Raw genomic sequence first — 21,682 nt, forward strand, 5'->3', positions numbered from 1 at the left:
AAGCACCGTCATCCTGCGTGGTCCAGTCTCTGAGACCCTCACCACCTCTCCTCTACACCCACTCCTTGTCTCCTCCCACTAAAGATGGAGCTGTGGCCCCCCAATCCACACCCCAATCCCCTCTCAGCTTCTCCATTCCCTTCTCCACCCACCACCCCAAATCCCCAGCCCTGACCCCTTCTTAAGCATTTTTCTTGTCAAACATGGAGATCCAGACCCATCCCTGGAGGCCACAGAGCCCCTCCTTCCTGTCTGCTCCTCTCTCCTCCACTGCCCCTGTACCCCCCGCCCCCGTCGGCCTCAGCCCTCTCTGCGTCAACTCCCACAACCGTGCTCCCGCATCCCCAGAGGCTCCCACAGCCTCCAGGGCACAGTTGAAGCTCCCCTGTGCTCCCAACTCCCCACCCCTGGACTTACCCTTCCTAACCTCATTTCCAACCCCATCCAAGGTGGCCAGATCCAACCCCTGTGCTGCCTCAGAGCTTCTGCCCTTGAGGCTGCCCTACATAGTTAGTACACCCACACCCCAAGCCCCAGGGGCCTGCCCAGGCTCCTCACTGTGGCTGAGGACAGTCACCTGCACGTGGACACATAGGTCCAATAAGTGGTTCTGGAAGGAAGGAATCCCAACTCCCAAGCTCAAGTGGCACCTCCTCCAGTAAGGCTGCCTGGATTGCTCCCAGTGGGAGCAACCATCCTCTCTCTAGTAGAGCCGTCTCAGGAACCCGTGTGCATACCGAGGATTTGCTCTTGAGCTCCTGGGCTCAGCAGCCAGGTCCCTTCAGTCTGAGGCCACACCCTGCCAGTTTTGGTGCCCCACTCCGGGGACACTCCTCTGATGGTCAGCTGTGGGCAGGGCTGAGCACTGGGGTGGCCCATCTGTGGGGCCCTACTCTGGTCATTCAGGGGCAGGTAAGGTGACGCCAGCAGATGGCAGGCGGCCCTGGGAAGAGGCAGGCGGGAAATCTGATCCTCCCAATGGGCAAGCGGGGACCTGAAAGGTGGTATCCACCTGAGCTGGGAGACAAACGAGGAGAGTGGCGGGGGCCCAGGCCAGGGATACAAGCGAGCAGAAGGCCACCAGCATCTATGACAAAAGTGTTTAATGTTCCATAATGTGCAGCTTCTGAGTGAAAAAGGCCCGTTAATCACCCACGGGCCGTACATTCTCATGACAGAGCAGCCGCCCTCCCTGGCCCCCCAAGAGGGAGGCATAGGCAGGGAGTGGGCCCTGTAAGGCACAGTCCTGCGTGTGCACACCAGGAACGCACACGTGTTAGTGCCCACATGAAACGGGGTGGGGCGTGACATTTACACAGGAGAGAACCACAGACACCCATGTGAGGAGACACAAGGGGTACAGGTGACCGTGGGCAGGGAAGCCCCCAGTCCATGCACGGCTGAATCCATGAGGAACATGAGCTGGATGGCAGGAGTCATGCGGTAACAGGCTCGGGGCTCCTGGGAGCAGAACAGGCCCAGGTCCTTGGGAGATCTCGTGCCCAGGGCAGCGGGACAGACCTGAGCCTGCCCATGAGAACTTGAGTGTGCAAACCTGTGCACAGGTGTGAGAACAGACTCCAGGGTGAGTGTTTAAGGAGAAGACACAGACACACATGTGAGACCCACTAGTGGGAATGTGGAGAGCCCGGGACACGTGGGGAGGCCCAGAGCAGCAAGTAGAGGGGAGTGGGCGCTCTGTCCCGGGGCTCCCGCAGGCTCGGCAGGGCCAGAGACAGTCTTGGGGGTGAGATGCCAGAGCCAAGGGCCCTGTGTCTGAGAGTCCAAGGGTCTAGGAAGGCTCAGGGTGGGAGGGCCCAGCTGCACCGCAGACACCAGGGTCCCCCCTGACTTGGGAAGAAGCTGCAGGTATCAGATGAGCCTCAGGCCTCACTGCTACCGGGGCAGCCTCTGCTGCTGCCGCGCTCCACCCACACGAGGCGGGCCTGCTCCTGCAGGATGCGGCCGCGCACCACCTTGGCCAGCTCCTCTGCGTGGCCCCACTCTTGGGCAGGCACCTGCACCCAGGAGCAGGGCAGCCCCCAGAGCACCTGCTCCGAGCCACGGCACTGCCTCAGCAGCTCTGAGTCCCGCCAGCCTGGCCGGCCTAGCAGACCCCTGCCGAGAGAGAAGTGGGTGGTGGTCAAAGTGGGGGACCAAGACGGACAGAGAGACAGGGAGAGAGGGACAGACAAAGGTGGAAGAGTCAGAGAGAGAAGATGGACAACCCAAGACAAGAGAGACAGATGGCAGATGGAGATGGAGAGAGAGAGAGAGAGGTGGCGGGGGAGGGAGAGAGAGGGGTAGGGGAGGAGAGAGGGGGGAGGAAGGGAGGAGGGAGGGGGAGGAGGGAAGGGAAAGGGGGTAGGGGAGGAGACAGGGACGGGGAGGGGGGGAGGGGGAAAGAGGAGGGAGGGAGAGAGAGGGGTAGGGAAGAAGGAGGGGGAGGGAGAGAGACAGGGGAGAGAGAGGGAAGGGAGAGACGGGGTAGGGAAGAAAGCGGGAAGGGAGAGAGATGGGGGAGAGAGAGAAAGGGCAGGGAGAGGAGGGGGGGGGGGGGGAGGAAGAGGAGCAGAGAGTGGGTAGGATATGGCGAGAGGGAGGAGAGGGGTAGGGAGAGGAGGAGGGGAGGGGGGGGAGAGAGGGTGGGGAGGGAGAGAGGTGGGGAGGGAGACAGAGGGGTAGAGGAGGGGGAGGGGGGAGGGAGAGAGGCAGGGAGGGAGAGAGTGGGGGAGGGAGAGAGTGTGGGAGGGAGAGAGAGAGGAAAGGGAGAGAGACATCCTCAAGGCACAAGCTCTGGGGTCTGAGTGCCCCGCCCGCTCCCCCACCCACCCACCCGCCTCACCTGACTTCCCTGACATTCTTCTCAGTCACCTCCACATGGATGACGATGGGGTAGATCTCATTCTGCACCAGCTCCCGCACACCCCGAGCGCCCAGCTCCAGCAGGCAGTGCTTCTGCTTGGAAGATCGAGGCCACACTGTACTCTTGGGCCAGAGACATCAGCCTCCCACGCTCTGCTCCCAGAAGGGTCCCCTATCACCGCCTTCCCAGATGCAAGTCCTGCCTCCCCACCCAAAGGAACCCTGGCAACGAGGAAGGAGCCCAACAGGACAGACAAGAAGCCTGGGCTCATGGGGCGACCTGGAGATAGACCTCCCCCTCAGGACCCAGACCTCCCCATCCAGAGGATGAAGTTGACCCAAACCCACCCACCACCCTCCACCCACCAGCCAACCGCCAGCTCCCAGGAGAGTGGCAAGTTCAGCGACAAGGACGTGTAGGTGAGCTGTGTCAGCCGGACACCGCAAGGGGGGCCCACATGCAGTCAACTGCCCCCCACACACCCAGGCCACAGGTGAGGAAACTGAGGGCCACAGGAGGGAAAGGACTTGCCCAGGGCCACCCTGCCAGTGAGCAGCAAGAGCATGGCCCGCACTCAGACGCCAGCGCTCAAGCCCAGAATAGCAGCTCCCGCTCTGGGCCACCTCTCTGAGCACCCCAGACCAGCCCTCAGCACCCACCTTCCCAACAGACTCCTGGATGGCCCGGATCCTGCTGCCCAGCCCAGGGGAGGCAGGCTGAGCCTTGGGGGCTCCAGGCGCTGAGGATGGGCACAGTTCCTCCCCGGAGAGGCTCTCTGCACAGGGAGTGGAGAGGGAGAGATGAAGGGGCCATGGGCCCAGCTGCCCAGAGGGCCCCCCAGCCCTCCCCTCCACGGCACATGGTCTCACCCGCTGGGCACACTTGGAAGTCCAGCCGGGAGCTGGGCAGGTCTAGCAGGTTGCGGATGAGCCGGGGCGCCAGGCACTCAGGCAACAGCACCACGGGCCGCAGGGCAGACACCAGCAGCGGCCGCACCAAACTGTAGGGTCTGAGGCTCCGCTCTGGCTCTGTGGCAGGGGAGGGGCGCAGAAGAGATAAGGGCACAGGCAGACAGCATACCAGCTCCTTGATACCCCAAAACCCACACCGCCACCCATCCCTTCCTAAGTCCTGCTGCTGCTCCTCCTACACACACACACACGCACACACACACACCCTTAGTAGGACCTACGGTGGCAGTAGGCTCCTCCCTGATTGTCTGCCTCATCCCTGCCCCCTACAGGTCATTCTCCACCCAGCAGCCAGAGAGGCTTTAAAAAGCAAATCAGATCATGTTAACTCCCTTGCTTTCAACACACCAGTGACTTCCCAAATTCTCTGGAATAAAAACCACAACCCCCACGTAGGTGATGCAGTCCTGCCTGAGAGCCTGGGGAGGCTGCTAGCCACTGACCCCACACCACCACCTCCACTCTCAGCTGCCTCCAACCACGGGGCCTTTGCATGCCCTGAGGCTGCCCAAAGCCCCACCCCTGCACCACTCAGTCCAGTTAACCCTTGCCCTCCCTTCAGAGCCTAGGTCACACCTTCCCTGGTCCCCAGACAGCAGGGCCCCTGGCATGTGCCCCATGGCCCCCGGTTCTCCTCCACTGCACACCTCACACTCTCTAATTGTGTTCACAGGTGGGATTATCTGACCCTCTACCCCCAAGTTAGACGGCAAGCTCCATGAGGGCAGGGACAGTCACATCCCCAATGCCTGACAGAGCTGGTGCTCAATACTCACCTGCTGTACCCAAGACCTTCCAAACACACCACACACAGCCATGCCTCTGTGCCTTCTGCCTGGAACAAACTCCTCTTTATCTTTGAAGGCCCCAGTGGAAACTCCCTCTCTTCCAGGAAGTCTTCCCTAACTACCCACTCCTCTTGCCCCAGATTTACTACTCCCTCATCTGAGCTCCCACAGCCCCTTCTCCCTGTCTGGCCTAAGACCTCACCCTACTGCCTCCGGGAACCCCCCTGGGTCCTCAAAGCACCCACCACTACACACACTCTGCCAGACAAGAACAAGCCCATGTTTGTCCGAACCCACAGCCACAGTCATGCCTACATGCACCTCCCCGCAGGGTCTCCCTCAACCTTGGCGATCACTATGGCAGCAGGGTGGTCTTGTCTCTCAGGTCACCAGCATGACCCCCACCCCTGTTGGAACCCTCACAACAGGCCCTTCCAGGCCAAAGAGGCCACCCAAGCTAAAGGACACCCAGCCGCACACATCCCTGGACACCAGGAGCAACACGGATACAGCTTTGCCCCCGCGCACTCACCTGCACAGGGCTCCAGCAGCAGCTGCTCTGGCGAGTCCCCTGCGGGCGCCCCCATGGGCTTGGGCCTCACCAACCGCAGTTGGTCCAGGGCTCTCTTCTTCAGCTGGGAGGGTGCAGGGAGAGAGGAGCATCTGAGAGCTCAGCCCTGCCTGCTCAGGGAGAGAGGAGGAAAGGGGACCCCTGGCAGAGTGGACCCCCCAGCCACTGTGGTCTAGGCTTGCTGGAAGAGCCTGGGTCAACAAAGATGTCCTCCTCAACCAGGCCCTCTCCTGCCCCTCCCCGGCCCAGCGCAGTCCCCCAGGCAGATGAGAGCAACCATCCCTGTGGCCCCAGGAAACCAGCCCGTCTGAGCCCGGTGGAGGAGCCTTAGGTCTAACCCCCAAGTTACAGATGGGGAGACTGAGGCCCAGAGACCAAGAGGAACCAAATGTCACATACGAGGCAAACTTTAGGGTCTCTTCCAATGAATTAGCAATGGGACCTTGGTGGGAACATTAATGAAACCAATAACGACATCTGACAGGTCTCGAATGCCTACGACATGACAAACACTCACTAAGCCCTTGAGGGGCAATAACTCACAGAGGCCATCTCCCGCCATGCACACAGCCTGAGAGGCAGTGCAACCCCCGCAGTTTACAGATAGGGAAACAGCCTTAAGGAAGGTTCAGGTGATTGTCCAGTCACACAACTGATAGTGGCAGAGCTGGGGTCGAATGCAGGCTGCCTGGCTGGGGCCCTGCTCTTCCTTTATCTGATGGCTCTGAGCCTCACTTGCCCTTGTGCACAGCAGGGCTGGCCATGTAGCCCAGCCACCATCCAGGCGTTGGAAAAGGGTACGTGACGGCTGTTTTTTGTTTTTGGGGTTTTTCTGAGACGGAATCTCGCCCTGTCGCCCAGGCTGGAGTGTAGTGACGTGATCTCGGCTCACTGCAAGCTCCGTCTCCCAGGTTCACACTATTCTCCCGCCTCAGCCTCCCGAGTAGCTGGGACTACAGGTGCCCACCACCATGTCTGGCTAATTTTGTTTTCGTATTTTTAGTAGAGACAGGGTTTCATCATGTTAGCCAGGATGATCTTGATCTCCTGACCTTGTGATCCGCCCGCCTCAGCCTCCCAAAGTGCTGGGATTATAGGCGTGAACCACCGTGCCCGGCCTGTCAAATGTGCCAGGGGTACTCCTGAGTACTAGGCACACTTTACCTCATTTCATCTCTAAACTACCCCGGACGGTGAGCTCTGCTGTTCTGCTTGCTGGGCACATAGTAGATGACCAATTAAATCACCAGGGAAGGAGGGAGGGCGTGTCTTCCTAGGTTGCCAGAGAACAGAGCCTGCTAGCTCCCTTTTGGGCTCCACCCTTGGGGCCCCCCCACCCACTTCCCGCCCAGCTGTGCTCACATTACTGCGGGGGCCTCGGTGCCGGCTGGAGGGCAGGCATTTCTCCTGAACTTCTAGGAGCTGCTGGGCTCTGTGGGAGGGAGTGACATCATGTGTGTAGGAAGAAGGAAAGCACCTCATCTCTTCTCCTCGAATCCCTCGCCCTGTCCCAGAGGATAGTGAGGAACTGCGGGAGGAGGAAGAGCACCCCCATCTGGGCCCTGGCTCCCAGGAGGACCCCATCCCCAGCTCCTGGCTCTGCATCACCTCTGATAATTGGGCACGGTGCCCCGATCCAGGTCCCGCAGAGTGAGGGGGTCAACCCGGGTGCAGAACCATTCCTGCCTCCGCTTGTAAGCCGGGTCCACCAGCCGAAGGATCTCTTGGGCTTTCACACAAAGGGCATGGGGATCTGACCTCTCAGGCAGGGTGAGGTTGGCACGAATGTAGAAGGGCTCAGCACTTGGCCCCTTTGCCCAGGCTTCTAGGGCCTCGTGGAAGGACTGGCAAGCTGGGCATGGATGGGGCAAGGGGCAACAAGGAGGACAAGAGGTGGATGGTGAGGTCCAGGATCGGCTTCGGTGGCCTATGGCCCTCTCGAGGCCTGAGCTCCCAGGACTTCACCTTCCCCTTCTTAGAATGAGAGACTTAGGTCCAGAGGGAGCAGGGACTTGCCCAAGGCCAGTGCCTTCTAGGAGGAGAGCCAGGACTCAAACCCAGGTCTCTGGACTCCTAATGCAGTGCTCCTTTTCTGTACGCTGCTTACAGAGGGAGACAGAGAGAAAGGGCACAAGGACAGACAGAAGGAGGCGTCAGCAGCAGGGGAGCCAGGAGAAGGGAAATTGGGGCAAGGCTGGTCCCTTCTCAGGTCCTTGATCCCCCTGCCCCCATGCACCACGGGTTAGTGGACCCCTCTCGGGCCATCAGCTCCAACTCCCAAGGCAGACTTACCCTTCGAGTCCATCAGGGAGGGGAGGGTGGATCCCTGGTTCCAGAGCAAGGTTCTCTGCTGGGCCTCGGCTTCCAGGCATGCCCCCTCCAGACCAGCAGCTTCCACCCTTTGCTGGGAGAAAACCCAGGCAGGGAGGGAAAGAAGTGAGACTGAGAGCAGAGCAGCCCAGGGACTGGAGGAAGACCGGGTGTGGGGATGATCATGCCTCACAACTCAGATAGCGCCCCCTCAGAAACTGCCATGCCCAGCCCAGTCAGACCCGCCTCCATCCACAGGACTCCCCAACCCACCCAGCTCATCCGACTTGAAGTGCAGGGATGTAAGGTGCTGTCAGTTGGCTCCACCTCCCAGTCCCCACCCAATCAGACTTCAATTAACCCTGGCTGAGCGGGCAACCAGAGCTAATCACAGCCCGCTTCTACTTTGGCCAATCCCCAGAAGCTCCGCCCAGTGATCTTGATCCACCAATTAGGGGGTGTCCAGCCCAGGCCAAAGCACTGACCCCGCCCCCCAGCTCAGGAGGCGGGGCCTCACCTCTCTTGGTTCCATCCTGGCGGACCCAGGCCCAGACAGCACCCTGCGCACCACAGCCCCAGACCATCTGTCCCCATAAAACGACAGTCCATCTGGTCCCTTGTCCTGCGGCTCTGGGCCCCCTGGGGGGCTCCGGCCAGACACCCGAATAGCCAGAGACCTGAGAAGGGAGAAAGGAGACAAGAATTAGAATCCAGTCAGTACTTGGATTCAGTTCAGCATTCTTGGAAAACCACAGTGATTCCATTTCCCAAATATGCCATGACTCCCACCCCCAGGCCTCTCCATCTTCTGCGCCCTCTGCCTGGAATGCCCTTCCTTGCCTTCTCCACCTGGGAAATGTTGACCATCCTTCAAAGCTCAAGTCACAAGCAGCCTCTCCCCTGGACATGGGCACACAGTGCAGTGGAGCCTGCCACAGGAGCATTCCAACTTTGCCTTGCCACGGCCCTTTCGTTTCCTCCATCAGAACGAACGCCTCCAGGACCAAACTTCTATACTGTTACGCTCTGTATCCTTGGCACCAAACCCAGTGTCTAGGCACATAGCGGATGACTAATAAAAGCTTGTTATACAGCCGGGCACGGTGGCTCACGCCTGTAATCTCAGCACTTTGGGAGGCCAAGGCAGGTGGATCACGAGGTCAGGAGTTCGAGACCAGCCTGGCCAACACAGTGAAACCCCATCTCTACCAAAAATACAAAAAAATTAGCGAGGTGTGGTGGCAGGTGCCTGTAATTCCAGCTACTCGGGAGGCTGAGGCAGAAGAATTGCTTGAACCCAGGAGGCAGAGGTTGCAGTGAGCCGAGACCATGCCACTGCACTCCAGCCTGGGCAACAAGAGTGATACTCTGTCTCAAAAAAAAAAAAAAAAAAAAAAAAACGCTTGTTATGCTCACAGTCTGAGGAGGGAGGTCGCCATTAGCACGTGGCACAGATGTGAAGGTGGTTACAACCAGCCATAGAAGCAGAGAGAAGCTTCCCACGGAAGAAGTACCTGGGCTACACACTGGTGAAGAATAGACGCACTTTGGTGACAGATGGAGGAATTGGAGTTCCAGGCTGAAGGAATATATCAAAGCAAAGGTGTGGAGAACAGAACACACGATGTGTGGAAGAATTTAATAACAACAATAGCAGCGAACACTTCCTGGGTGCTTTCCATGCACCAGACACCATGCTGAGCTCCTTGAACTAATTCTCATTTTACATCCTGGGAAGCAGCTCCCAGGAAAGGCAAGCTGGAGCCACCCTTTGGAGGGCGTGGAACAGAGGTGTCTGGTTTTCCTCCCATAGGTAGAGGGACCACTGACAGTTAAGACGTCACCAAAATCCCCTTCATGGTAGGTTTCTGCCTGTCCCTGGATGAGAAAAGGTGAGGCCCTGTGGCCAGGCTCAGAGACAAATGGACCCAAAGTCCCCTACCAGACAGCTTGGCCTGGAGGAGGTGGGGAGACCAAGGTCAGCAGGTGTGCTGGCTGGAGAGGCAGCAGGGCAAAGCATCTCCATCCACCCCAGGAGCTGCAGCCCAGACACAGCTGCACTGCCCCCTGCTGCCAGCCTGGGGAGGGCGAGGCTGCAAGAACCTTCACCCAATCAGCACCGCTGGGGAGCAGCCCCGCCCCCTCAGGTAAGACACAGAGCCAGGCCGAGGGGCTGGGCAGATGCAGGCGTGGGAGGCATCATTCAGTGCTCATGTCCTGGCTGCATCGAGGTGGCATGGAAAGGTGACAGGCCTGAGACCCGGCCTGGCTATGCTGGCCCTGGCTGTGTAGCTGGAGCACACAGTCCGCTCCAAACCCCAGGGCAAACTGTAACCTAGCCTGGGCAAATGAGCCGGTTGCTGAGCATCAGTTACTGTATGCATAACATGAGGCTGACAATGGCACCCCCTGCCCTCTGTGGGTGTAGGCGGGGGGGCACATGAATAAAAGATAATGCAGGGAGCGGGGAAACCAGAGAGCTCTGGGGCCTCCAAACTGCAGGCCTGGCCCTTAGTGGGTGGTGACATTCACTGGGTTGTGACTGGCACAGCTAGATAATGCGATGGAATAGAAAGTACAAGGCTATCCCCCACCCTCCTCCCGTCACCCCAGGTAAATCCAATTATTATCTCATGACCTTTTTGTTCCAGGCGTGTGTACCAGGTTTCTCTCACTGTGGGTTGTGGTCAGATGGTCTGAGAAGCACAGCACACAGGGCGCCAGCAGGAACTCTGGGGTCAAATGGCCAGGCCGCTCAGCCGCTGAGCCTCAGCTCCACCTACCTCCCTGGCTACTCGCTGAGTTTAGACATAGGCAGCTCTCAGAACAGGGCCCAGGAGACACTAAGTGCTCTGTCAAAACTAGACATTGACTGGCACCAGGTGTAATTCATAACAAATCACCTCTCTCGCCTCAGTTTCCCCACCTGTTTCAAACCCACAGACAACTGACCATCACGGCCTCCCCAGACCAGAGCCCAGTGAGCAGCCGGCACCCAGGCTCTTCCGCCAACCCCACCCACCCCACCCACCTCTACTCGCTCCCTCCCCCACACCCCTCCCCTCTGCAATGCAAGTATCAAGGCTGACCCCAGCCTTGACCACAGGTTTTTCAGGCTCTTCTTGACAACTCCTACAGATCCCTGAAGACCCAGCTCAGGCACCCGCTCCTCCAGGACACCCTTGCCAACCTCCTCAAAGGACCAGCGACTTCTCTGAGACTCCAGTAGATCAGGAATACCCACTCCCAGCACTCCTCAGAGTCTGCAGAGCCCACCTGGGGGCTTGCGGGAGCAGGGTCCAGATAGGGTCCCTCCCAGCACCCCCGCCTCAGCAGGAGGGGTAGAGACAAGCAGGAGGGGTAGAGACAAGCAGGAGGGGTAGAGACAAGCAGGAGGGGTAGAGACAAGCAGGAGGGGTAGAGACAAGCAGGAGGGGCAGAGACAAGCAGGAGGGGTAGAGAAATAACACAGCAGGGAGAGGGGCTACCTGCTCCCCGCTCCTGGGACTGGCTGACCAACTGGCTGCCTGTGGAGTGCTAGGAAGCACGGTGTCCCTAGCCACCAGCTCCCGGCCACCCGCCCCAAGTCAGGTCAGGTCACAGGCAGACAGGAATGGGGCAAGTCTGCCAGCTCTGCCAGCTCTGAGCAGTGACGGGCCACATGGCCTCAGTGAGTGTCCCCCAGGGCCCCATGGGAAGATCTCTGAGTAGTCTGCATGCCTGCTTGGTACCAGGTCAGGGACCTGATGCTTAGACTGAAGCATGCCACACAGATCACCTCAGTCAATCCTCCTGACAACCCGATGGTTAAGGGAAACTGAGGCACAGGAAAGTTAACTTGCCAAGAATGGCACAGCTAGTAGGCCATGGAGCCAGGCAATGACTTATGGGAATCTTCTCTTTGCAAAGACAGAAAGTGCCAGAGATCCCCTAGGGCCACGTGAGCGAGCTGGGGCAGTGGCGGGGCTATGCTGGGGAGACAGCACCCCGAAACCCTCCAGTGCTCTCCATGCCCTGCCCCTCTCACCCAGCACCTCACTTGCCCCATGAGCTCTCCCTTGCTGTCCCCCACCTGGCTATCTGTCAGTCCATCCCCCTGCCTGCCCCAGCCCCCCACTATCCACCATCCCCTCCCGGCACTCAGGCTCCAGGAGCTGGGAAGGACAGGGCAGAGGCTGAGGGCAAGAGATGGGCAGGAAATGGGAAAGAGGAGAGAAAATGCCTAGCATAGTGCCCAGCACACAGTGGGCACACAACACAGATGTGAGATCTCCAGCAGCTGAGACAGGGGGAAGGCACATCGGAATCCCCAACCAGCTCCGAGGGGCCTGTGACTTGGGACCAATTTCTTTTCTTTTTTTGAGACAGTCTCGCTCTGTCGCCCAGGCTGGAGTGCAGTGGCACAGTCTCAGCTCACTGCAAGCTCTGCCTCCCGGGTTCACGCCATTCTCCTGCCTCAGCCTCCCCAGGAGCTGGGACTACAGGTGCCCACCACCACTGCCCAGCTAATTTTTTGTGTTTTTAGTAGAGACAGGGTTTCATCGTGTTAGCCAGGATGGTCTCGATCTCCTGACCTCGTGATCCGCCCGCCCCGGCCTCCCAAAGTGCTGGGATTACACGCCTGAGCTACCGCGCCCGGCCCTTGGGACCAATTTCTAACTGTCTCTGCACTTCAGTGTCCTGGTTTGTGTAACGAGGTTAAAATTCCAGCCTTGCAGAGCTGCTCTGGGGGTTAAACAACAATGGCGACAATAATTATAGCTAACCGCGAGCATATGCTGACATCCACTTTGAGTGTGCTAAGCAGTCTAGAAGGGATACTGGAACCCCCACAGTGGCCCTAAGGGACAGGCACTATGTGAGCCCATTTTACAGAGCAGGAAACTGAGGCACTGGGAAATTCAGAGACTTGCCCAAGGTCCCACAGTAGCAAGTGCTGGCACCAAAGCCGGCTCTTCCCACCTCACCACAACACAACCCCACGAGACATGCAAGTTGCCCAGACCTGGGCCCTATCTGGGCCCTCATCTCCCTCTCCACCTGTCCGCCTCTCTCTCTCTCTCTCTCTCTGTCTCTGTCTCTCTCTCTCTCTCTCTCTCTCTCTCTCTCTCTCTCGGTCCACCACCTCTGCGCCCTCCCCAGCCTGGGTTCTTTCCCAGGATCCTCTCTCCTCCCCAGGAACAGCATGGGCAGCAGAAGTGGCCCCATGTGACCGTGGGGCCTGGGCGGGGCTGGGACAGAGGCTCCTGCTCCCTGGCTGCATGCTGGCGCCCCCTGGACAGCAGCCAGGACCCCTGCTGCAGCCCAAACTGGAGGAAGGGAGGAAGGGCCGAGGCAAGCAGGAAGGGAGGCACCTCCACCCCTTCCCCGAGAAGCACGTCCTGCACAGGCAAAAACAATGTCTCGCTGGGCCCACTGCCGGGGGCCAGGTGGGGGCAGGGCCCGGACACTGGCCTGACAAAGCCGCTCCGGAGGCCAGAGGCCCTGGTCCTATGCTGCACTGATCTGCTGTGTGACCCGTCCCTCTGCACCCAACACCCCCACATTCCAGAGCTGACAATTCACGTTTCCTACGCCCTTTCCAAAACCCAAATCTGATCAGGTCACTATGAACCCAGACCTGGTACTTCCCAACTGTGAGACCCTGGGCAAGTTGCTTAACCTCTCTGAGCCCCAGTTACCTCCTCTATGGAAGAGAGATAATCGTAATTATGCCTACTCCCAGGACAAACAGCATGCTGTAAAACAGCCAGCAGCTGGCCTTGCAGTTAATAACTAAACCCTCCCACATTTCCCAGAGTGTACAAGCCAAAGTCCACACTTTCCCGGCCTGACTCAGGAAGCCTTGATTTTCGCCCTTCCCCCTCACTCCTCCTCCACAGTCACCGGATGCTCTCCCTATCTGCCCTCTCCTCACAGCTGAGTTCCAAGACCACAATGGCAGTGCAGCCCCCGCTGTGCCTCACCCCTCCTTAGATACACTGGCAAGTGTGAACAGTGGCCACGCACCAGCCACACCAACAGCACATCGCCTACAGTGCACTCTGCGCTAATGGGCTTTGTGACTCCTGTTACAGGGCCTGTGGCTGGCCCAGTCACAGGGCTCCTGAGGAGACCCAAGCCCACCCACAGCATGAAACTTTGCTGGTGGCTCAGTCCCAGGGACTCAGAGCCAAGGGACTGACAGGCAGGACATTGGGATAAGGACAGCTTGTAGTGACAACTATCACTAAGCACCTGCTATGTGCCTGGCAGAGCTGGGTGCTTTGCTTCTGTTAGCAGAGCCCTCAAAAGACCTCCATGCAAAACGGGTCATGATCTCCCTTTAGCTACTCAGGAAACGGAGGCCCACAGAGTTGAAGGGACCAGACTAAGTTACATGGACAATCAAGAGCAGCAGCAGGATCTGAATCCAAAGGCTGCCAGCGTCTACAGACCTTAATCTTCCGACAGTTGCATAAAACAGGGGTGAGGCAGTTGCTCCTCCTACTTCACTCCTGTTCCCCTCTCAAGCAATCACCCTAGCTCCACCCACCGCAGGCAGCTACGGTACCTGTTGAGGAAGTCCAGGCCACAGCCCCGAGTCCAGGAGGCCTTCCGGCTTTCCCAAAGGCCACACGCTGTCAGAGGACGAGGATGAAGAGAGGCCAGGGGACCAGGGCTTAAGTGTCACACTCCCTGGGGAAAAAGAACAAGGTTCAGGGGTCTGGGACTGGGAAACAGGGATGGCCAGGGTCCACGACCGGGGCTGACCCCCTCCAGCCCAGGACCCGAGAGGCCTTGGCAGGTTGGAGGTCCCAGGAACACATCAGACCCACTGGGCTCAGAGACAGGTCAGAGCCCACCAGGCTGACCCCGCAGTTTCCCGGAAGAGGGTGAAAGGTGGCCCAGAACTGAAGAGCCTCGTACATCACAGCCAGGAACAAGAGTGAGGCCCAGGACTGGGCTCAGGGTGAGAGGCCGGAACCAAAGCCCCCAGGGGCCTCCCAAGCACAACCTTCCTGCCTGGCAGGGGCCATGGTGGGGCTTCAGGGAAGGGGATGCAGCCCAAGGGTAGCGCAGGTGGCAGGCTTCAGGTGGACTGCAAAGCCACCTCCCCCTCCCCAGAGGATCTCTCCCCATGGAACTCAAGGGCTGTTACCTGTGATGTCTGACATGCTGCTGAAGGATCTGGGCAGAGAGAGGGCAGGGAGGGGGTAGGAGGTGAGGCACAGTGGGCACTCTGCCTTGTTCCCTCCTCCTGCCCCCACACCAGGGAAAGGTCTCACAGCCCCCAAGCAAATGCAGGCAAGACTCAAGGCGGGATCCCAGGTACAAGGCATCCATGCCACCTGGCTCCCCTAAACTCACAGAGCAAGAAGTTAATGTCCTGGCCTCTGTCCGGTGTTGTTCCACCTACAATGCCCTGGCATGCCCTTCAAAGCCAGCTCTTTCAATGCCACCTCCTCCTGGAAGCCACCCCTGATCTCTCACCCCTCATCTCATCCTCACTTGCCATCTTTGTGGTTTGTGGCTCCCAGGTACGCCTCCTAAATTAAACCATGACCTCCTCATCAGATGCCTCCTTGGGACAGATTCACACAGACCGAGGCCATACTGACCACAGCCTCCCAGGCCCAGCCTCTCACCAGTAAAGGAATAAATCAAAGGCTGCTTACAGGGAAAAGCAGTGACAGGGATCGCGCCCCAGGAGGCAGGCTATCTCCCGCCCTTGGTCTTGTTACCAGAGGGTGCGCCTCGGTCCCTATTTTCTGGTCCCTATTTGCTGCTGATGCCCAAACCTGAGACCTGGCTTTCTTGCCCGAGGTCCCTGACACCTTGAAACATTCTCCACGCCCCCTAGTCCTGAACCATCAAGCTTCTCTCCTTGGGTATAGGATCTTCGAGGCTTGACCCCCAGTGACTCTCCTGCCAGGATGCTTGGCTAGGACTGAGTTCGCTCTGCCCATCGGCCTTGTCTTAACTCTAACCTTGGTCGCCCCTGTGACTCACAGGGCCTGGGTTTCCAGAGCTCCAGCCATCTGAGGGCAATAAAGGGAAGTGACCCCCTGGACCTGACTTTGGCATTGCAGATTCTGGGAGGTGGCTGTTCAGGAGACAGCAGCCCCACCTCCCTGGGTGTCTACTGCTATCCCCAGCCATCTCACCTCTTAGGGGGTGCGGGGTCCTCCTCACGCTGCCGGCGGAGGATGGAGCCAGCACTGGGGGGGAAAGGCAGGATGGAGAGCCGGTTGATCTCCTTTTCACTGTCTGTGGCTTCCTCCTGCAATGCCATGACAGGGCCTGGGTCACCCCCACTGCTCAGCACCACCCCAGTCCTCAGCACACCTGGTTTGTGCCCATTCCACAGATGAGAACTAGGGCCCAGAGCAGAGGAATGGGGTCTGCAAGATTATAGTGTGTGGGTGGCTCCCCAGGCCTCCTGGCACCCAGGCCTGGCAAGGAAATGGTTCTGGGTGAGCTTCAGTAAAGTACTTGGCCTCCCTGAGCCTCAGTGTCCTCACCTGTGAAATGATCCTTCGGAAAGCACTCTCTACGTTAGTAATAATGCTACAGCAGCGTCCCCCCTTATTTGGGATGAGGCAGTTGTCTTACCGAGTTGTGAGGTTCAGGTCCCCCCATGACAGCGGCCTCCCCAGTTGCTTCTGGGCCTCCCAGAGGGGAGGGGAACTCGCTCAGGCTCCAAGTGCTGCTGAGGTTGGAGCACAGGGAATGGGAGGAGGCACAGGCCTGGAAGAGGGAGAGGGGAGGAAGGAGGTGAGCAGTGCTAGGCCCAGGCCAGCCACAGTCCTTTACTGAGCACCTGCCATGTGCCAGCACAGGGACAGATCCCTGTCCTCAGGGAGCTCACAGCCTAGACAGGGAGACAAACCGTAAACCAGCAGACATGTGAACAAAATAGCCTCAAGCTGAGACGATAGCAAAAGGAAGGTGCCTGGGGTGTGGAAAACATACAAACACCCCATCCAGCCTGGGAGTCCAAGTACTCTCCAAAGAAAGTGTGGTTGGAACTGAGAACTCAAGGGTATACAGGCACTAAGTAGGTCCAGTTGGGATGGTCCAGGCAGATCAACGGCATGTGCAAAGGCCCTGAGGCAGGACTGTGATGCATTCCAGTTGAAAGGCTAAAACCCACAGAATCAGGCTAGAGGACAAAAGGAATCCCATCTGCAGGGCCTCTTGGCCATGAAAAGGGACTCTGTCTTTACCAGACAGCAAAAAAGCCACAGCGGGTTTAAAAAAAACAAGTCATGGATTAATGCTGACTTTTCCTATATTCCTCTGGGCTCCAATGCTTCAAACACCAAGCCTGCAGAGCTCACTGTCAGGCAACTCAAAATAAGAAAAAGCAGGCTGGGGCCAGGCGCGGTGGCTCATGCCTGTAATCTCAGCACTTTGGGAGGCCGAGGCAGGCGGATCACGAGGTCAGGAGATCAAGACCATCCTGGCTAACACGGTGAAACATCGTCTCTATTAAAAATACAAAAAGTTAGCCAGGTGAGGTGGCAGGTTCCTGTAGTCCCAGCTACTCGGGAGGCTGAGGCAGAAGAATGGCATGAACCCAGGGAGGGGCAGAGCCTGCAGTGAGCTGAGATCACGCCACTGCACTCCAGCCTAGGCGACGGAGCGAGACTCCGTCTCAAAAAAGAAAAAAAAGAAAAAGAAAAAGCAGGACCCAGCACTTTGGAAGGCTGAGGCGGGAGGATCCGTTGAGGTTAGGAGTTTGAAACCAGCCTGGCCAACATGGTGAAACCCCCACCTCTACTGAAAATACAAAAAACTTAGCTGGGCGTTGTGGCAGGCACCTGCAATCCCAGCTACTAGGGAGGCTGAGGGACGAGAACAGCTTTAACCTGGGTGACACAGCAAGATTCCATCTCAAAAAAAAAAAAAAAGAGAGAAAAGCAGAGCTCCCGGCAGCAGCCTGAGGACCACGATCCAATTTACAATGGGTCTGGGACTCCAGCTCCAGTGCCAGTTGGTTATGTGGCCTTGGGCAAGCCCCTGACCCTCTCTGGGCCCTGTGCAATGAGAGGATTATACCAGCTGTTCTCTGAGGGATGCTTAGGCTCATGCTAGTCCTGACTAGCTGGTCTCTGAGGCCCAGGCTTTGCATTCTAACAAGCACACAGGCCTTCGGGCAGCCAGCTTTCCCCAGCTAAATGCAAAGACCAGCTCCAAGCTATTCTTAGTGTCCCAGAAGCAACCACAGAAACTCAGAGATCAACATGCCCCCTGCCTGCTCACCAGCCCACACCCAGCCCAGCCTGGGTTCAAGTTCCCACTCGTAACTGAGGGCTCTTACCACTTCCCCTGAGCTTCCTCCCCCGGCTGAGGTCTCCCACTAGGGCCGGCAGGTTCCCAGCCCTGGCCAAGAGCTCCTGCCAGGACCCCAGCCTTCCCACCAGGACTCCCACAGTCCTGACCCGCTCACCTTGAGGCAGGTGCCACCCTGGGCCCGCTGCAGCTGCACCTCCAGCAGAGCCTTGGTGCCCTCCAGGCTGGTGAGTGTCGTCAGCAGCTCATCCCGCTCTGCCTCCAGGCCCCGCACCTGCTTGCGATACTGGTCCTTCTCAATGAGGCTCTGTGAGTACTGCAACTGGATCCGGTCACGGCTTTGTATGGCCTAGGGTTGGGGGAGGAGAGGCAGCAGCTGAAGGAGCTACCCTGGCTCAGCTGTCCTGGCCTATGACTTGAAGAATGGGGACAGTAAGGAGAACGGCAGCTATCACTTACTGAGCACTGTGTGCCGGGCCCTGAGCTAAATATCAGCTCATTTAAATATCTTCATACTAACTGGCTTAGTGAGATACTATTAATATCATTATTCTCATTCTGCAGATTGGGGAAACCAAGCCAGGAGAGAGAGCGCTGGGATTCAAATCGGGCAGTCCATTTGCAGAATCCAGGCTCTCACTGTTTCACCGAGAAATGAAAACTTTTCCACGAGACCTGCTGAGTGCCAGGGGCTTCACTCCCAGCATCCCAGTTGGTGGGGAAGCCAGGAGTCAAACCCAGCCCATTGCATCCACAGTGGAGACCAGGGGCTCCAGATCTAGACCCATGGTCCAGACCTGACAGCCACGCCTCAGAGAGAGCTGAGGGCAGCCCCATAAAATGCAGATTCCTGGGGCCCACCCCAGACCACCTGAATGAGAACATCCGGAGAATGAAGTCCCAATTTTGCACTTTCAAGCTTGCCAGGGGATTCTGAGGGCATTTTAGACCTCGGCTGGGCATGGTGGCTCACGCCTGTAATCCCAGCACTTTGGGAGGCTGAGGTGGGTGGATCAGTTGAGCCCAGGAGTTCAAGATCAGCCTGGTGAATATGGTGAGACCCTGTCTCTACTAAAGATACAAAAATTAGCCAGGCATGGGGGCATGCCTGTAATACCGGCTACTTGGGAGGCTGAGGCAGGAGAATCACTTGAACCCGGGAGGTGAAGACCGCAGTGAGCTGAGATCGCGCCATTGCACTCCAGCCTGGGCAACAGAGCTAGACTCACTCTCAAAAAGTAATAATAATAATAATAATAATAATAATATGTAGACTTCAACTCCTCTAGTGGGATTCACACTTGGTCAAGAACAAAAACCTCCTGCCCTCACCCACTGCACATGGAACCTGGTGACACTGGCCGGAGGTCCTCAGCCCACCCTACAACCTTGGCAGGAGACAAGGGTCATCCAGGGACGGAGAGCCAAAACTTTTGAGAATTTCTTCATCGGCTTCTATTTGTAAGCACCTCCTCTGTACTGGCCTTGTCTTTGAGATGGAGAGAACAAGGGATATTCGGAAATGAAGACACCAGGACCAGCTTCTGCAACTGCCATGGGAGCTCAGACTGAGGCCAGTGGGTCCAGGGTGTAAGGTTGGTATCTCAAGGGCTCCAGGTCCCCTGTCTGTTCCCCCAGGCTTTGTGCCCTGTCCTAACCCACCAGGGAGCTGCTAACCTCTCTTTCTACCATTCTAGTCCCCTCCATTGCTTCTCATCTCCTCCCATATGAGAAGCAGCAACTGGCCCAGGGCCTCGTACACAGCAGACTGGGCTCACCTGGTCTCGCTCCTTCTCAATCTCCTCCAGCTGGGCCAGGACAGTGGCCATGCGGTGCTTGTACAGGTCACAGTCCTTCTGCAGTGTGCGGTGCTTGAGCCGCAGGTCTTCCATCTCCTGCAGGTACTGAGGGTGGCACGGGGGCGAGGTCAGACCACAGGGCTGGGGACCACCAGAAAGCTAACCAGCAGGTGCCCAGGAGGGCCAGTGAGAGCCAAGAGCCTGAGACCCGATAGCAAGTCCCCTCCTGCCCAGTGGAGTGGTCTGAGCCACTGACTTTACCTCACGGGCCCTCAACTGCCTAATCTGTAAAATGAGAAGAATGATCATCATTTCACCCACCCGGCCACCCTTGGCCTCCCCACTGAAACTGCAACCGGCCCCTTCCCCAGCTCTGCGTCTCCCACGGTACTCATCGCCTTTGGCTACATGAAACAGTTGACGTGGGACTGTGTGTCTCACATACTGCCGGTCTCCCCTGCTGGAGTTCCCCCTAAAGGAAAAGGCACCTTTGTTTTGCTCACTGCGGCATCCCAAGCGCCTAGAAGGGTGCCTCCGTCAACATCTGAGAACGAACGAACGAACGCAGTTCTCAGTAAGGCGCCTGCGTCAAGCGGATGCTCAGAGAAGGCGTGAGCACACTGGCCCTGGCTGACACCCTCCCCCACCAGAGGCAGGGCATGGGCAGGGCCCCACCTGGTCACGCAGCTCCTCGGCCCACTGCAGCTCCCCCTGCACGGCATGCAGCTTCTGGCACAGCTCCTGCCTGCTGTCCTGCGCTTCCCGCCAGTCATGCTCTAGGATGTCCAGCAGGATGCGCTCGGAGCCCGGGGCCCCTGGCCGGCTTGCCTCCTGGGGATCACAGGGCAGGGCCACCTCAGGGTCTGGCTCGGGGCCCACCCTGGGCGTGGGAAGGAAGGGGACACGCAGCTGTCAGCCCTCCAAAACCACCTGACCAGCTCTGCCATGCTGGCCTGGGGACTTGACCATCTCTGGATCTCTGTTTCCCCCTCGGCAGAGTGGGTGTGGCCCCACCAGCCCTACCTACCCTCCAGGGAGCATCTGGGGTACAAGTAAGCTAATAAGCTAAGTGGATGAGGGTGTGACTGGACAAATTCAGCCAGGATCTTATTCCTAAGCAAGCACCAGGCACACACTTGTGCTCTGGCCCTCACCCACCATCCGGGGCAGCAGACCGCAGCCATTTCCAAGGCCTATTCCCACCCCCATGATTAGGGGTCTTCAAGGGGCTGAGCCTGGCCTATACAGGTAGACCCTGGGCCCAAGATCTTGCCCCCAGACCCACACTCCAGCCAAGTGCCCCAACCTCATGAAACACACTGGTTCCCATCCCCCACTTCCTAGTGTGGAACAATGGCCAGGAGGCAGGCCCATGTAGCTGCTGACCTGCCACTGACCTGTCACAGGACACTAAGCAAGCTCTGGGACCACCAGACCACACTCTCTACACATCAAATGAAAGCTGGGGCCCTTTCCCCAGAAAAATGCTCATACTCAAAATCAGGTGGACAGTTTTAGGGAGTTCGGGGACCTCCTGGAGGCTGCTCACACACCTCAGACCAGACAACCAGGGACAGCCACGTGCTAAGGGCCCTCAGCTCAGAGCTTCAGGCAAGAGGCTGCCGGGACTCCATCCAGATCTCAGATCCCTGGTTCTGAAATCCTCAGCTTTCCAGGCCTTGGGAGGATGAGCAAGCAGCAAGAGGGCCTGTTTTCCGGGTCTAACCCCCACCCCCACTCCATGTCCATGAACCCCAGCCATGATAGCTGCTGCAGCTCCTCCTGACCGCCCCCCCAGCCTATGCCCACAAGCCTCGGCCCTGGTACCTGCTGCAGGCCCTCCTGACCACCCCCAGCCTGTGCCCACGAGCCCTGGCCCTGGTACCTGCTGCAGGCCCTCCTGCAGCTCCCGCAGCGATGCCATCAGCCGCTGGTTCTCAGCACGCAGCTCAGAGACGAGGTCCATGTTGTCCGGCTCCTTCTCCTTCTCCTTCTCCTTCTCTTCTGCCCCAGGAGGCGATCCTCTGGCCCTTCGCAGCAGTGCACACTCTTCCTCCAGCCGACTCACCTTGAGCTTGAGCTGATCCACCTGGAGCCCA

General features: G+C 58.3%; 1 protein-coding gene across 1 annotated transcript in view; it reads right to left on the reverse strand.

The window, feature by feature from the left end:
- Positions 1 to 1,086: 1,086 nt before the first annotated feature.
- CARD10 (caspase recruitment domain family member 10) overlaps positions 1,087 to 21,682 on the reverse strand; it is a 29,962-nt gene continuing 9,366 nt past the window's right edge. Inside the window, 18 exon segments of the mRNA XM_010389202.2 lie at positions 1,087 to 2,118; positions 2,846 to 2,958; positions 3,526 to 3,641; positions 3,736 to 3,894; positions 5,158 to 5,260; positions 6,559 to 6,628; positions 6,805 to 7,048; positions 7,489 to 7,600; positions 8,024 to 8,183; positions 14,060 to 14,091; positions 14,093 to 14,184; positions 14,648 to 14,676; positions 15,654 to 15,769; positions 16,102 to 16,236; positions 17,942 to 18,133; positions 19,563 to 19,688; positions 20,259 to 20,414; positions 21,469 to 21,672. Of these exon segments, the coding sequence (XP_010387504.2) occupies positions 1,884 to 2,118; positions 2,846 to 2,958; positions 3,526 to 3,641; positions 3,736 to 3,894; positions 5,158 to 5,260; positions 6,559 to 6,628; positions 6,805 to 7,048; positions 7,489 to 7,600; positions 8,024 to 8,183; positions 14,060 to 14,091; positions 14,093 to 14,184; positions 14,648 to 14,676; positions 15,654 to 15,769; positions 16,102 to 16,236; positions 17,942 to 18,133; positions 19,563 to 19,688; positions 20,259 to 20,414; positions 21,469 to 21,672 (2,394 nt within the window). The 3' untranslated portion in view covers positions 1,087 to 1,883.

The sequence above is a fragment of the Rhinopithecus roxellana genome, chromosome 13 (genome assembly GCF_007565055.1).
Source record: "Rhinopithecus roxellana isolate Shanxi Qingling chromosome 13, ASM756505v1, whole genome shotgun sequence".
Taxonomy (NCBI): domain Eukaryota; kingdom Metazoa; phylum Chordata; class Mammalia; order Primates; family Cercopithecidae; genus Rhinopithecus; species Rhinopithecus roxellana.